This window comes from Acinonyx jubatus, chromosome D1, assembly GCF_027475565.1.
Source record: "Acinonyx jubatus isolate Ajub_Pintada_27869175 chromosome D1, VMU_Ajub_asm_v1.0, whole genome shotgun sequence".
Classification (NCBI taxonomy): Eukaryota; Metazoa; Chordata; class Mammalia; order Carnivora; family Felidae; genus Acinonyx; species Acinonyx jubatus.
The window spans coordinates 38,352,701-38,369,169 of record NC_069390.1 but is presented as its reverse complement, the minus strand read 5'-3'; the positions used below and the strand labels follow the sequence as shown (position 1 = coordinate 38,369,169).

The following is a 16,469-nucleotide window of genomic DNA, read 5'->3' as shown; positions in this document are numbered from 1 at the left end:
TCGTACTTGGATACCTTGGCTCTTGTCTATTTCCTCTGCCAGGAGAGTCTCCTCTTCCGCATTTCTTTATTCATCTTTGGCATCTTCCTTATAATTTCTTCCCACTTAAGCAGTAGCATTCTCCCATGACACATCATCATACCCTTTTTAGGACTTACTGTACTGCATAATGGTTAAGAGAGTTTTTTTGTTTTGTTTTGGGCTTTTTTGCCCCCCTCCTTCCTGTATCCAGACGAGGAACTCCTCAAGGGCAAGGAAGAGGTCTTAAATTATCTTTGCGTTAATGGTTTGTGTGATCCAGGAGCACTGAAACTACCTCATAGCAGCCTATGAGAGCTCATTGTTCATAACTTCCCGACTCCGGTCAGTGATACTATGTTGGTAATTCAAAATTGGTCATCATCGCAGTATTCATATCACAGAAATCAGCAAACCGTACAAAGTAAGGCTCCCCCATTCAGCAGCCCATTGTGAACTTCCCAGCAATACCACTGTAGAGTGACCTTCTGCTACATAGAAGATACTCGAAACTTATTTGTTGAAGTTGGGGCTGTGTAGACCTAGAAAAAGAAATGTGCCTTCTCTTCCAGGAGTGTCATCCTGGAAGTTCTATTTGCGACTTTGTCATTATTGTGGAATTCCTAGGAGTACTATTACTTATTGAAACTGGTTAACACTGCAGGCTGTTAACAATGAGCATTTTATGTCTGTGTCATCAACTAAGAAATGTGAATGTTTTTTTGTTTCCTGATTATTTGGCTTCCAGGGTGGAGTTTTAGTAAAAATTACAGACGCATGCCCTCCTTTGAACTGCTCAGAAAAGGACCACATTCTCCCAGAGAATCAGTGCTGCAGTGTCTGTCGAGGTAAGTGGGCTTGGTGGTGGAGCAGTGCTTGGGATGAGGGTGGGGGGCATGAGGGCTTAATGAATAATGTGAAGATCGTAACATGGGTGCAAAACTCTGCTCTGCTACTTGGAAACTTGAATATCCTATTTACCTTTCTCAGTCATAGTCTGAGCAGTTCTAAACCTGAGGGTAATAATAGTCTGTTTCACAGGACTGCTGGGAGGGTTAAATGCAAAAATGCATAAGTACCTAGCATCATGCTTAGCATGTGATAAATGTTCCATAAGTGACAGTTCCTATAAAAAGAATGATAGTTCTTGCAATAATGGTTATTATAACCATTATCATTATTACATTTTTCTCATGAGTGGCATTGGCAAGCAGACTGTTGAGCCTTTCCCATGGACCAATTCCTGTATCTAGCAGACAGGGACTTCTAGTGGATCCTTATTTATAGGATTATATGCAACTTTTTTACTTTGGTGCAAGGAAAAAAGCTTTAGCTAAGTGACACCTAATTGCTAATTCATTCTGGAGCAGAAATTGTTTTGCTTCCTTTTCCTGGAATTTTCTCCTTTCCCAAAATTTGTCCTCTTCAAATTGTGGATCAGCTATCCCTTCATTTCTGAAAGGTCTTGCCCTGGCAGATTTACATGGATTAGGAGAACCTAAAATTCATTTAAAATCTTACAAAACAAATCTGGTTAAACTCCTGTCTATTTTTTGGAAACTATACCTGTCACACATCTTTCTTCACATTCTCAAATACCCGTGGAGTTGATCCTTTGTGGCTCCTTTTGAAGCTTCTACAGCATAGCAGATTTAGCTCTGGTTACCTTATATTTCACTTTTTTCTCGTTTTTCTCTAGCATCAGAGTTGGCACATATTTAATGTAAAGGGCCACAAAGTAAACATTTTAGCCTTTGTGGGCCAGAAGGTTTCTGTTGTAAATGTTCAACTCAGCTGTTTTGCAAAAGTAGCAGAGACAATGGGTAAATAAATGGGTGTGGCTATTCAAATAAAATTTTATTTATAAGAACAGGTAGCAACCTGTAATTTGTTGATCCTCTCCTCTAGCATCTTCTGATCTATAGAAATGTTGTATATTTTATCATGGAGTGTTCAGCTTATGCAGAGATTTCTCTGCTTGGTCTTTACAAAGTTGTATTTTGGTAAAATTCCTAGGAAAACGTAGTGTGTTGATAGCCAAGAATAGCTAACGGTGCCATCAGAAAATCTGCCCTGATTTTTCTGCCTTTTGGAAATAAGCATGTTTGCAGCCAGGATGCTTTAGAAACACCTAAAGATTGACTGGAATTTTCAGAGGGATGCATTTATTGGTAACGGATAGGGTTGTTAGGTAGGTCTTATAATTTAATGCAAAATCCGTTACTTGCTATTTGTTGAAGTGCCAAGTGAGACTCAGTTTATGTAAATCCTTCCTGATTTATGGTTTCATTAGAGCAGAATGATTGATTATCCCACAGAAATTCAAGAGGAATGTCATTGCTCTGACCCAATTTACAATAGGCCTCGTGCCACTGCTTCTGCTAATACTTCTCCAGAAGGCGTGCACGCCTTTACCAGTGAAGATGTTGACAGATGTGACCTCTCATTGAAAAATAGACTCATTCAAGGCCCCATTGCTGCAACCTGGTGGCTTTTACCAAACCTGACATGGCTTTGAGGGAAAAGTGGGAGGCAGGAGTAACTTCCTAGATTAGATCATAGCTAGGACCAATTTGTGAAATCGGGGCTTTTCTTCCTTCTCCTATCTGCTGCTTTCTGAGGCGGGAAACTACCAGCTTTGTTGGGAGGGGGCTGCTTGCTGATAGTTCTTTCGGAGGTGTCTGTATCAGACAGGGTTATTTACGCTTTTCGACAACTCTGCATTTTGATAGGAATGAGAGAATGTCTTCAGGAAAGATACGGTGGTGAAAGAGTTGAATTGACCCATTTGGATATCTGGATTTTCTTAGGTTTCTCCTCGTGACTCCCACCTCAGCGTTCAGACACTGGAGTGAAGAGAACGTTATGTTAGACAAAGGCCCTTTTCAGCACCATTTACTCTCTACCATGACCTCTGTTGATCCCAAGTAGAGCAGAGCCCAGAACATCCTGCTTGCCTGTCCACATGCTGGGGCTTGCTCTGCACAGCAGAGAATCAGAAAAGGTGCATTTTCCTGTGCAGTGGGTTATTCTCTTTATTACGAAAACACAAAATTTATATGTTGGTTGACAAAAAGGCAACTCAGGAGACCTCTAAGGTCTGCTGTCTCAAACTGTGCTCTCCATGAATTTTATTCCAGATCTCTTAATCCAATTATTTCCCAAGAACATCTTTAGAAGTAGCATAATAGTCTTTCCTAATACCATGGGAAATATTTTTCTCCTTGGATTTATAGTTGTCTTTTACCTTTTCCTCTGTGTTTCCTGTGTCTTGCAAGAAGAGGAGGGGTTGGTTCGTTTCTGTTCTGACAAGACGTGCAAAGCCCACTGGGCCTCTTCTAAGGCATATTATTCAGTTCTTCACCACTCCCCACCCCACCATCCTTTTCCCTCTCTAAAACAGAAAGTAATGAAAAGGTGACAAACACTCAATTTCTATGTAAAGTAATTTTTACCCTGCATATGGAGAGGCTGTACCATTTGCTTTGTGAATTGAGATTGTCTCCTGACTGGCAGGCAGTAAGTGAGCAGAGAGGCGGGCCTCTGATGACCTGAGATGCGTATTTCAGGGATGACCACAGTGGTGTGATTTCAGCTGTATGTATGGTTTCTGCCACCCTGCTGTTATTGATTACAGAAACTGAAGTGGTTGTAGCCTCTCTCAATACCTCCATGGAGGCCCTTCAATTAGCATATTTATCATCTCTCTCTGTCTGATGTCAGGTCATTAGTCTGAGGAAAATCACCCCATGAGAGCTTATCATTCTTTAGCAATCTGAGTCACAATCTTCCTTGGGCCTGTTTAGGGAATGGAAGTTTTCTGAGGTTTGTCTTCATTAGGCCTCCGATGAGCCGTCCTACCTGAGGAGGTTTAGACTGGGAATTTGAGAAGGCACAGAGAGTGCTCTTTGCTTTCTGGCCCCAGTTGGCTGGCTATATGATATGTATAAAGTGCTCTAACTTTTAAAATTGCATTTGTTTCAATGATTATATTTTATGAATTCTTTAAATGTAGGATATAAGGTAGGTGAAAATACATTCTTACCACATAGAATAATTCTATCACTGTCAGGTCAGTGACTTGGAAGGAAGTGATTTTTAGTACCAGATATTCAATAGACTCTGTATATTTCACATAGGAAATAATGTTGAACCCATTTTGCTGAGTTCTGACCATTTCGCTCGAGTTATAACTTGGTGACATGATTCTGAAACTCATTTTATTCAAGTCATGCCTATTTTCTTATATGGTTACACATTTTGCCTCTGCCCCCCACCCCCTGACTGATCCAGGAGAGAGATGAAGATCTTCACTGAGTTTTTCTCTTTATACAGAATTAAACGTAAGACTGTAGAGTTAAGAGTAACAGGCTCTGACTGACTTACGATGTTCATTGTACCAACACAACTGATATCTAGACTCTAGGGGCGTGGCACTTTGTCTCTATAAATCTTGGGCCATGCCACATGCTGTAACGAATTCCTGGGCCCTTTAAAGGGAAATGAAGGTAATCAGCTGAATTGGTGGTTAAAGCCACATGGCCGTTGGTACACCCGGGATGTCCCTAAGGAAGGGACAATAGGACAGTTAGGGAAGATACCTGCCAAAAGACCCGAAGTGATGGACGTTGGCAGGAAGAGGCCATTTTGCAATTGCTGAGGTCCCAAGGTATCCAGTACCACCCAGAACATCCCCGTTCCCCGTTGCAGTTTCTCTCTGATGCTTCAGGACAGTTTGTGCCGGCAGTGTGAAATTTCTTTACCTTCCTCATGACGTTAAGGCAATGACTATAGCAGGAGCCTGACCACTTAAAGTGTGAGCACATAAGGTGGTGAAGGGGGAGTGGGCCCCAAGTGACACCGATGCCTGTTCCCCGGAAGAAGTAATAAAAGTGTGAATGTAACCTCAGCAGAAAAAAGAGTGCCCCTGAATTGGCAGTGGTCTCAGTTAAAGGGGGGCAAAAAGCTACGAACCTTGACTGTGCATCCTCCAGTTGCTCCAGGAAACGACACTGATCATTTGACACATTCCAGAATTCTTGACACACACCTCAGGGTTTTATTCCCCTCATAATTTGGCTCTAATTGTATCTTCAAGGTTGCCAGTGACTTTGGAGGGTTTTTGTGGCATGTTTAAGATTTTCGGTGTTGGGGAAAAAATTCTTGCCAACATCTGTTCCCAATGTGTTTATCTGTAATTTTAATTCATGCTCACTTGCCCTGTCATCTGGTCTGGACTGAAATGAGTTGAGATTATTTGTACTATTTAAGATTTTATGCCCTCAATTAAATCCTCCCAAACACTCTTGGCATCGTATGATTTTCCCCCCTGGTCTTCCTCGTCATTCTAGTCTCCAGCAGAATTTGTAATTGAAATGGTTTTAGAGAGAGGACTTTAGGGTATTTGAGGTCAAAAGAGGCTCTTGATGAATACATCATCTAGCACCTAAATGGAGGAACTGGCAGTTAGCAGCTGGGGCAGGTTCTGTGTGTACTGGTAGATGGAGTCTGATGAAAATCCCTGCAGCCATGGGCTGAAGTGGATCGTAAAGACAGGGCTCTCCGTTTAACCGTTGAGGCTGGGAGCAGAGGGCATTTGAAGAGTACTGTCTCTGGAGTCTGTGACATCTGTGGCCCCAGAAGTGCTGCAGTATATCGGGACCCACAGAGCCTCTGGAAGAGGGCACGTTGTCCCAGACAGAAGACTTGAAACTAAGGTCAGGCTGCCTTGGACAAATAGACCCTTAAGTGTTGACTATTGCAGAGGAAATGGATTGTTCTCTAAGACAGAACCTGTAAGGATCCAGAGCTCAGTCACTACCAGGCTCATCCTGTTGGCCTGACCATTGTGGACAAGGAGAAAGGAATGTCCTTACCCCCAAGGGCCCAGGCTTCTATGGTGTGTGTGTTGGTTGTGGAGTACATGTGGGTGTTCAATTGTCATAGGATATAGTTGGCCCATATCCCTCCTAGCTGGTCCATGGGTGGAGAGATTCCATACCAATGAGGCACATACAACATACTGTACTTAGTATACCTTAGCCCCTATATAACTGCCAAGGTTCGGCATCAGTGATGTGAGAGGTACTGTCTTTCTAGGATTTGAGTTAAGAGTGCATTTTTACATCATCGAGGTACATCGTTTCAGAGGCAACTTGCCTACCTGCTGGGGGGCACATTAGTGGTAGGAGATTGAGGGTAGGAAAAGGTGCTCTATGTGGAATCCAACTTTATGTTAGAGAAACCATCTTGCCCAAGGATGGTGGCCTATTCGTTCTTTATTGTGGAAGAAGTCACAGTAGCAGATCATAAAGGTACTTGTACGTTACTGGCTGTAGAAGCCAGAGGTGAAGCAGGATGGGTGGATGGTTTTGGTAAAATTATAAAAGGGTATGGAGTGGGATCTAGAGAGTGGCAGTGCATGTGTGGGGGCTCCTTTTAATAGGTGGGGTTTATCATATGCAGATAAGGCCAATGGATTTAAAGACAGCAAGTTGTTTGACAGGTGTTATGGTCTTTCACTGATAGCAGAGTTCTAGATACAGGGCCACTAGGCAGAGTCCACATTTTCGATTACTCCCAACTAAAAAAATGTGACCTCAGGGTTTCTGTCACTCCATTAATTTCCTTGAACATGTTATGGGTACATGCGGCTTCATGTGTTTAGAACTCCCATCCTTTGGTCAGCTTCACTCAGCCTTTAAATTGCTTCGGATCTTGTGTTATGACCCTTCTCTGTGATATGCTCTTGAAGCACCTTGTTCTCCATCACATCATCTCCTTCTAATCCGATACTCAGCATTGGTCATTTTTGCTAGCGGGTCAGATGACTAAGAACATCATTATGCTGTTGACAGCATTTTTTAAATTCTATGCCTATTGCCTAGCACAGTGCCTGGGCACCTGCTAAGTGCTCAATAAATACTTGTCAAATGAATGCACGGTGCCTCTGCTGGGAACTAAAACAGGTATTTGAGTAAACGTTGGAACCTGATTTCTGCAGATTATGTGCCTTCCTCTGAGGATCTGCTCATGTTCACCATTTGAACGTGAGCTCCAAGTAGGTCTCACTCAGATTAGTATCTTGTTGAGGGCTGATGTTCTGTTGTGTGATTAAGTTGTTTTACTTCTGACGTAGAGTGTCCAGGCAGCAAGTTGTCAAGGAATGTGTGATCTGGAGAAAGAAACAAAGTTTGTTCTTTTGGTAAAATCGAGGTGTGCCGTGGATTCGAAAATGCTAATGGCTGGTGGAGTCCTGATCTCTTATCATTCCTGGAATGTCCCTTGATGATTAAAATCATGTCTGGGCAGTCATGTGGGGCGGGGTGGAGAGACAGGTGTTAGAATCATATTTGGATTTATATCTCTATTTCACCCATCACCGTTTAGCTATGTAACCACGGAGAAGGTAGTTAACATCTTTGAGCCTTGGTATATTTGTCTTTAAAATACTTCGAATTCTTCTTCTGGAGAACTGAGAGGATTTAGTCATTAACTAAAGAAATATTTATTGACGACCTGTAATCTGTTGGATATCGCTATGGGCACAAGGTGACCAATCTTTCATAGTCCTTTCCTTTGAAGAAGTGAGCTTCTAATGGGGAGGTAAACACTGACTAAACACAGAAATAAATATACAGTAATTGTGATCACTACTATGAACAAGAATAATAGGATGTATGGAAGAAAATAATGGGGATTTCTTTAGACTTGGGAGACCAGGGAGTCTTTTCTGAAGAGCTTGTGGTTAAGCTGGGACTTAAAGACTGAGTAGAAATTACTCTGGCAGGGGTGTTGTGAGTTGGTGGAACAAGTTAACAAAGACTCTGAATCGGGAGAGGTTGGAACAGTAGAAGAATTAAAAGAAAGACTGATGTGGTTGGAGAGAAATGATGGAGAGAGAGAAAGGGCCTTCTTTGTTGCCACGAGACCAAGTTAAAGATTTTGTATTTCTCGCAAGTAAAATGGAAGCCCTGGGAAGGTTTTTAAGGGGGAGAAGGACACGTTCCAATATGTGTTTTAAAAGGATCCCTTTGTGTATAAAATGGATTAGTGACTGGGCAAAAAGGGCACAGGGAGGCACATGAGGCCCTGTCTATTTGAGAGATGATAATAGTTTGGAGTACAGTGGGCTTTTCTTATTGTTGTGGAGGAGAAAATGTTATGTTCAGGAGATACATACAACATAAAATTAATATACACAACCCAGTTTTAGAACATTGATTCTCTGCCCAGTGATGTCCAGTTGTAGTAAATTGTAACTTGACCTGAGCAGGCAACTTCTCTTTCTTCTCTCTAGCCCTCACCACTGTTGAGAACTGTCAGGGTCTCATTTTCATGGTGTTTTAAAAATTTCCCCTAAGTTTCATTCCAGGATGGTTTTGTTGATTATTTTTTTTCTCTAGTCTTTATATTTTAAAGTTAAGGAAATTGAGGTGATTTTGATTATTAGCAACTTAGGCTTGGGCTGGTAGTTTTGTGGTTTAAACCTAAAAGGTGGAACTCTCAAAAAAGAAAATCTTTTCAGTGGGTTTATCTAGGTGGATGTACTATATTACATGTAAAAGATGTCTGTAAAAATTGACACAGGGGGTGCCTGGGTGGCCCAGTCGGTTAAGTGTCCAACTTTGGCTCAGGTCATGACCTCACGGTTAGTGAGTTCGAGCCCTGCGTCAGGCTCTGTGCTGACAGCTCAGAGCCAGGAGCCTGCTTCAGATTCTGTGTCTTCCTCTCTCTTTGCCCTTTCCCTGCATATGTGCAGTCTCTCTTCCTCTAAAATAAATAAGCCTCAAAAAATTTTTAAAAAGCTACCTTTTAAAAAATTGACTTTGTATTTTCAATTTATATTTCCTAATAGCAAAGCACGTGAAGAGCAACACGTGGCATTACCATATACTTTTATTATAATTTCATAACTCTGTACCTAGTGATAAAGATTGACTTGTGTTAGAGAAATTGGCCATATATTTGCATCCAGAGAAACATGGTGTACTTCTCTGTATATTTATAGATTCCTTTGTTCCATATCACATGTACCTAGATATGATATAAATTTAAGTGTTTGAAGTGACTTAGACTCTTGCCATATTAGGAACTTGGGAAGGTTCAGTATTTGAGGGGTCAGGACAAAGGTGATTCCCAGTGTTCTGGTTTAGGTGGATAAAGGTGTGGCAGATGGGTGTGGAGAGTCTGGGAGCTTGGATTTGGGAAGTAAGATCAAGAGTTTAGTTCTGGCTGGGGGAGCTATGAGTGCCTGCGAGGACATCCAGATGGATTGTCAGGTGGCTGTTGGCTATGATAACCTGTAAAGTGGGGTATGCTGGATAGTCAGTGCTATTTCCTGTGCCCTTAAAGAGGACTCTGAGCCTTTATTCTTGTTTCTAGGGAAGGGTAGATATTCTCAACCACGTGCCAGAAATGATAGGGTGCAGGCATTGACCTACACTTAGTTTTGCTAAGAACGGATGGGCAGAATCTGGGGTTGGGTCTTAAAAGTGGACCTATTTAGAAACATTTTGTAAGACATAGAAGGGTTGAGATCCATTGAGTGTAAGCATTAGTTGTCTAAACTTCCAAGTATTGAAATTGTATAAGAATTATTTCCTCAGTGTTCTTAACAAGAACTTCAGAGTAAAATCATGATCCTGTCTATGTTAACTGGGATAAAAAAGTGAGTCTCAACCACATTTTCCTAATGTGTGAAGTGAGGATAATAGTGATTTTTAGCAGTGTTAAGGGTTTTGTGAGGTAAGGTGTTTAATATGCTTAGCACTATGTCTGGCATGTTGGAAGAAGTCAATAAATAGCAGTTTTTGTAATTAAGATGTTCTCTGTATTTGGGCCAGTCCTAGTCGAAAGAACTCACTATGTGCTTCTATTATAGGAGAATAATTCTGGAGGCTCAAGTCACTTATTCAAAATAGTCAAGTAAGCACTGCTATAAACATTGGGGTACATGTGCCCCTATGCATTGTCAAATTGGCTTCCATACAACACCCAATGCTCATCCCGACGAGTGCCCTCCTCATTGCTCATCACCCACTTTCCCCCAACTGTCGATGGGGAGGGAGGTGGGGGAGAGAGGAAAGTGGGTGATGGGCGTTGAGGAGGGCACTCGTTGGGATGAGCACTGGGTGTTTTATGGAAGCCAATTTGGCAATAAATTATATTAAAAAAAAAGTCAAGTAAGAGAACTTGAATATTGGGCTGTGTGTGTGTAGTCTACAATCTGGTCACAGCTTCTAATTCTGAAAAAAAAAAAAGATTTAAGGAAGAGGGTAACTTTGAGTAGTCTCATACATCAGACCATGTTGATAACCAGCTGAAGGAAAAATTATACAAGGGCTAGCTAGAGGGCTTGTTAAGAGATTGTAGGTAGCAACTGAAGACTGATACCCAGGAAGGGAAGAATCTGTATCCCAATGTCTTGGTATGGAGACACATCAGATAAGAAAGGCAACATCTTTAGAAGGATTCTGAAATGTGGAGAATTGAGGATTTATGATTTGTCAGCCAACTCTGATCCTGGAGTGGAGTTTAAAGAATGAGGATGTCCAGCTGGGGGTGGTTAAAGTATCCTAAAACTGGATTGTGGTCATGGCTGCAAAACTGTGTAAACTGATTAAAAATCATCAAGGTGTATCTACAATAGGTGAATTTTATAAGATGTAATTCATACCTCTATAAGAAAGAAACATGGTAACTAGCAAACCAGTCATATTTGCCTTCCAGTTGGTTAGGAGGGTGGAGGCATTAAATGCCACTATAGATTAATTTCTCTGTTCCTTCACTCATTAATTTACCCTCCCATGTTTCTGGCTGGCTGTGTGTCCAGCCAGACATCCACTTACCCTTGTGTGGGTAACTTTGTGTGGACATCCATCTGTAAGCCATCCATCCAGTTACCCTTGTGTGGGTAACTTTGGTTGAGAGAAATAAATCAGACCTAGACCCTAGACTTTGAAGATGTTAGTGTGATTGAAGATAGGATATTTTGTTAAAAATATTTGGTATTGGGGTGTCTGGTATTGGGGTAACTGAATAACCCAGACAGTTAAGTAAACTCCGTCAGTTAAGCATCCGACTTCAGATCAAGTCATGATCTCATTGTTTGTGAGTCTGAGCCCTGAATAGGGCTCTCTGCTGTCAGCATGGAGCCTGCTCAGATCCTCTGTCCCCCTCTCTTTGTGCCCTTCCCCCCTTCTCAGAAATAAACAAGCATTAAAAAAATACGTGAAATTACTTCACAGAAAATAGATATATTGAGGATGAGAAGAAACCTAAATTGTAATCCATTTGTGTCTTCATGTGCAAAAGGATATCTTCTTAATATTTTGGATGTCGGAATGCTTAGGAATTTGTTGCTTTGGGGAGGGCAGTGAAATAACATGGCAATGGATAACCTTGGCCTCAGACTCTGGCTTCTGGCTCTGTGTACCTTCCATAATTAACTTCTCCAAACTCCATCCGCTGAATCTATAAAGTACAAATAATAATTTCAGTTTCATAGGGTTGTTAATAGAATTACATGGGATAATGCATGTAAAAACACTTAGCTGAGTGCCTACCATTTGTGTTAATTATTATTATTACATTTCTGCCAGATTATTTGACATTCTCCAACTGTATCCTTCTTCCTCACGGGGTTGGAGTCCCATTCCTTTTTCTAGGATTTGTGCCCACCCCTTCTCATGTTTCTACCTGGGATGAACTCAAGGTCAAGTTTTGCATCATCTAGAAGTGATTTCTCCTTCTCTGAAACACTGATTATTTGTACTATTCACGTCTCACTTCACATAGATCGCCTTGTATTTATACTACCCCTATATTTGGCTTGTCTCCCCTTAGTTTGTAATTTCCTTGCTGGCAGAGACTATGTCTCAAACATCTTTACTTTTCTCTCAGAAGCTTGCATGGGTGCTTCAGTCCACAGAAATGGATGCCCCATAAATATTGATTATTCACTCCTGCAGGAAGGCAAGCAGATAGTGAATAAATACTGCTTGAAAGGAAGCCTGGATTAATTAATTAAACACATGCTTTTGGCACAGTGGTCAGGCCCAGCCAAAGTAGATTTGACATTAAGGTTGGTTTGTCCCATGGGCCCTTCATTGTCCTTGAAAATACAATTTACCCAACTTTCTGCATTGTGAATTGACGTGGCATACGCTTGATAGAGATGCATTGGGATATCAACATTGTCTGAGTGGCTTTTTTCCTGCCTGTCAAATGCATGCAGAAAGAAAAGGACAGTTGCAGTCTCCTGGAAAAAAAGAGAAAAGAAACAAAGAATACATGTCATAATGGATACACATGTGACCTTGGGTCGAACTTCACAATGAAAGAAAATGTGACAACTTAATTATTGATCAATTCTGACATGGGGAGGAAAGTGTAGCCCCTTTATCTGGCACTGAGCTAAGATGTCTGAAAATGGTCCCTTTGGTAGCAAAATCTCAAGTCTTTTTATTTGTAATGGTTATTGTAAGCCTTTAAAGCCGTAGTAGCAGTGTTTTTGACTGACAGAGGTGGTAGGTTTCCAGCAAGTTAAGTTTTTGCTCTCATTTTGATTGGGGCAGTTAACAGGTTATAAGTAGTAAGGCTGAGTCTGATACTATCTATGGATTCACTCTCTGATGTCCTGAGGAACAGCTACATCTTTCACTTTGTATCCTGAAGTTTTGTTGTCTGAGAGGATATAGGATATGGTGAAAAGTACATGGGCGTTGGAGTTCACCAGACCTAATTTAGAACCCGGGTATCTCCATCCGCCATCTACTAGCTACATAATAGTTTAATCTTCTTCCTTATCTAGAAGTGGAGGAGAACAGTGTTACTAAGTTACTTTGAACTGTAGTTGTTGTCAGCGTTATCATAATCCTTCTCATCTTTGTGGCTAACATTTGTTGACCTCATCGTATGTACCAAGGATTGTTCTAAGTGTGCTACATGGAGTAGCCAGTTTAACTCATTAATTCACGTGTATTAGGAAGTGTAATGCCATGCATTATATTATATTGTAGGTGTGTGAATCTTATTATTTAATAATAGTATCTTTTAAAATTCTGTTTCAAAGGAAAAAAAAAGTTACAGAATGCCATCACCAAAAGGATTTAAGCTTGGAGTTTATATAATTCAATGAGTTTTATCTTGGTTAAAGCCAGAAGCTATTGTTCACATGATAAATATGCAAAATATAAAAGCAGAGCTATTTTGGTTGAATCCGGGGTGGGGGACTTGAGCCCTCCCTGACCACTCATTTGTGCCCCAGGCTCTGAGCAATAGTTTCAAAATCACTGATGTTGTCCCTTCCCAGTGTACCTGTCTAGGTAGGTGAAGTGATTTATTGTGCTTGTGGCTGCAGAACCTGTATTAGAAATGAAATCTCCTGCCTCCAAGAACCATTCTTGTCTATGAGACCACAATATGTGATCTAGCAATATAGTTCACTGAAATGTACTGAGTTCAAGTTGATAAAGCACATTCATAACCTTATTGTATTTGAACTTTTGTGGTAGGAATAACATATTCCTCCTAGTTCACCTAAAAACGCTGCACCATAACTATCCCCAAATTTGGTGGAGTTGGCAATAAGGGGAAAAATCAGAGACCAGAAATACTGAAAAAAGTGATTCCATCGAGATAAGCAAGAACACTGGAGTTGGGATTTGCCATGAGGGCAATGTCTAATCCCTGGTGGTAGAATCTGCCTCTAATAGACACTGCCAACAGATGGGAGACAAAGTCTGGGGCTTGTGTGAGATGCATAAATCAAGAACCTTGAGGGGAGAATCCTCATTGGGTGGCTAGGAGAAACCTCCTTTGCAAAAGGAGACTGATCTATCAGTCTTGACTCTAGATAAGGGGGTATGGAGGAGAAAAGATTGCATTTCTGAAAGCTTAGGGCCTGAATTTATTCTACCTGTGTGGCTCAATCATCATGTCCCAAAGCAAAATACAAAGTGTTCTTGGGTTGATGGTTCCTTTGGGAACCTGAAGGAATCAAACACAAACCTTCACTGAAGAAATGCCATTTTAAACCCCAAATCTCAATTCCCACAGATTAAATTATAAAAAAATATGTGCTCACATACTGAGGAATCACTGAAAACAAGAATCACTGAAAACAAGTCATGCACAATACTTAGCGAAACCACAAACCACAAAATCTCAGATGTACAAAAACTGAAGATCCTGGAATTATTGATGTAAGACAAACGTGTCTCGTGCTTTTTTAAAAAAGGAAATTAAGCAGCACCTGGGTGGCTCAGTCAGTTAAGCGTACAACTTCAGTTCAGGTCATGATATCCTGGTCCATGAGTTCAAACCCTGCATTGGGCTCTGTGCTGACAGCTCAGAGCCTTGGAACCTGCTTCAGATTCTGTCTGCCTCTCTCTCTTCCCCTCCCCCACGTGGATTCTGTCTCTCTCTTTGAAATAAATGTTAAAAAATAAAAGCTCTTCAAAAAAAAATAAAAAAGGAAATTAAAAGATGAAAAAGGGACTGTGGGATTTGACCAAGGAGACAAAATAAGAATTCTAGAAAATCTGTGAAATAAAAATGCTGTTGATGAGTGAAACTGACCATGACCCAGGCCAAAAGAGAATAAAGATATGTCTGGAAGTTACACAGAATTCAGTACAGAGAGAAAAAGGGAGTAGAAATAGGAAAGGAAGGCTGAGTAGCATGGAGAAGAGCTTGAGAAGGAATAACATTTATCTGATTGGAGTTCTGAAAAGAGAGAATAGAGAAAATGGTGAAGAGAGGTTCTGAAGAGACACTCCCTGCGAATGTTCCAAATTGATGAAAGATTTGGTCTTTAGATTCAGAAATCGCAAGGAATCATAGGAAGAAGAAATAAAAATGAACTTACCCTGGAGTAAAATTAAAGAATACAAAAGGACATTTAAACAAATTAAGATTGAGCACAGTCACTTTCAAATTATCTTCACTAAAGGAATTTGTAAAGGGCACTTGAGAGAGAAAAAGAATTATCTTGGAAGCCATGTCTGTGATTCAAAAAGGAATGTTGGGAAAATAAATATGGAACACACGGTTTAAAAAGGATGCTCTGGGAAACCTGCTCGGGGATGTTTCTTGCCGCGTTGTTTGTGATTCAAAACCTGCAAATATCCCCAGTGCTCATCTGTAGTATAATGGATAGATGGTGGAATATTGATGCCACAAAGTATTATACAGCATTGACGAATAAACTGTAGCTACAGACAATAGCAGGGATGAATAGAAAATACACCATAGAGAATATGTAAAATATAATTTCTTTCATGTGGAGTTCAAAATGGGCATAAACTGAATGATCTATTTAGAAATAAGCACCTATATATGGCAAATGATAAAAACATGCAAGGGAATGATAAACACAAAATTCAAGATAGTCCTCTTTGATGGCTGGGAGGGGACTTGGGGAGATGTAATCAAGGGATACTGATAATCTGGTCGTGTTCATTTTATATATTCATATAGATTCATTTTACATATTTCCTGTGAGTCCTAAGTTTTACAATAAGGCGATTATAAAAAGATTGGTTATGTAAGAAAGTGGTGGGAAGGGGATTCAGGGTCAGCCTGGATCAAACATACTTTGAAAAGCATTAAAGAGAAACATCTCAAGCATGTGGTAGTCCAGTTTCCCATTCCTACTCTCCCACCCCCTTCCTAGCCTCCCCTTGCATATTGCCAGTGTGTGTTTTCATGCATGGTGACAAAATAGTAAAGATAATTCGTGGTTTATTACTTGAAAGTCTTTTGTTCTAATGTAAAATTTTATTTGCTTCTTTAGGTCATAACTTTTGTGCAGAAGGACCTACATGTGGTGAAAACTCAGAGTGTAAAAACTGGAATACAAAAGCTACTTGTGAGTGCAAGAATGGCTACATTTCTGTCCAGGGAGACTCTGCCTACTGCGAAGGTAAGTAAGCTATAATAAAGTCATTTGTGAGAAATGTACTCCTGGTAGACATGGTTGAAATTGAAAGCTGTCACTTGGCTCTGGTCTTCTGGGATCCTACCAGAAATTATATCGACTACTTGGGTGCTCTGTTCTCCTGGTTTATCCAGGCTTCTCAGTAGCATGTGGAAAGCCAGACCTTTGGAGGTAGTTCTGAAACACAGCAAAGCAACAAAAGTGGCAGGGCCATGTCAAATCCCATGTTCTGCTTTCACTATATGTAATAATCACTGGCAAAACCATAAACACATGATGTTCTTTTGCCTTATTTTAGTGAATTAGTATTTCCAGGTTCAACTGAAGGTTATAGGGTGGGTCCTCTTTTTGAATGCTTTGATACTAGCTTATACCTGACTGCCTTTTTCTTCACCTGCCAAGGTCAGAAGTTTTTTTTTTTTTTTCAATTGGGTTTCTAAACGACTGATTCGTGGGTTGCTAATTCATAAACTATACTAAAAGTCACAGTGACAGATGGACTCATAAC

At 40.6% G+C, this 16,469-nt stretch overlaps 1 protein-coding gene across 2 annotated transcripts in view; it reads left to right on the top strand.

Moving 5' to 3' along the window:
* The window catches only part of NELL1 (neural EGFL like 1), an 862,696-nt gene that overhangs the window by 211,259 nt on the left and 634,968 nt on the right, over positions 1–16,469 (top strand). For both annotated transcript variants that reach the window (XM_027072989.2, XM_027072988.2), the window contains exons 11-12: positions 767–866; positions 15,818–15,946. In XM_027072989.2, coding sequence (XP_026928790.1) covers positions 767–866; positions 15,818–15,946 — 229 coding nt within the window. The remainder of the gene's footprint in view (positions 1–766; positions 867–15,817; positions 15,947–16,469) is intronic.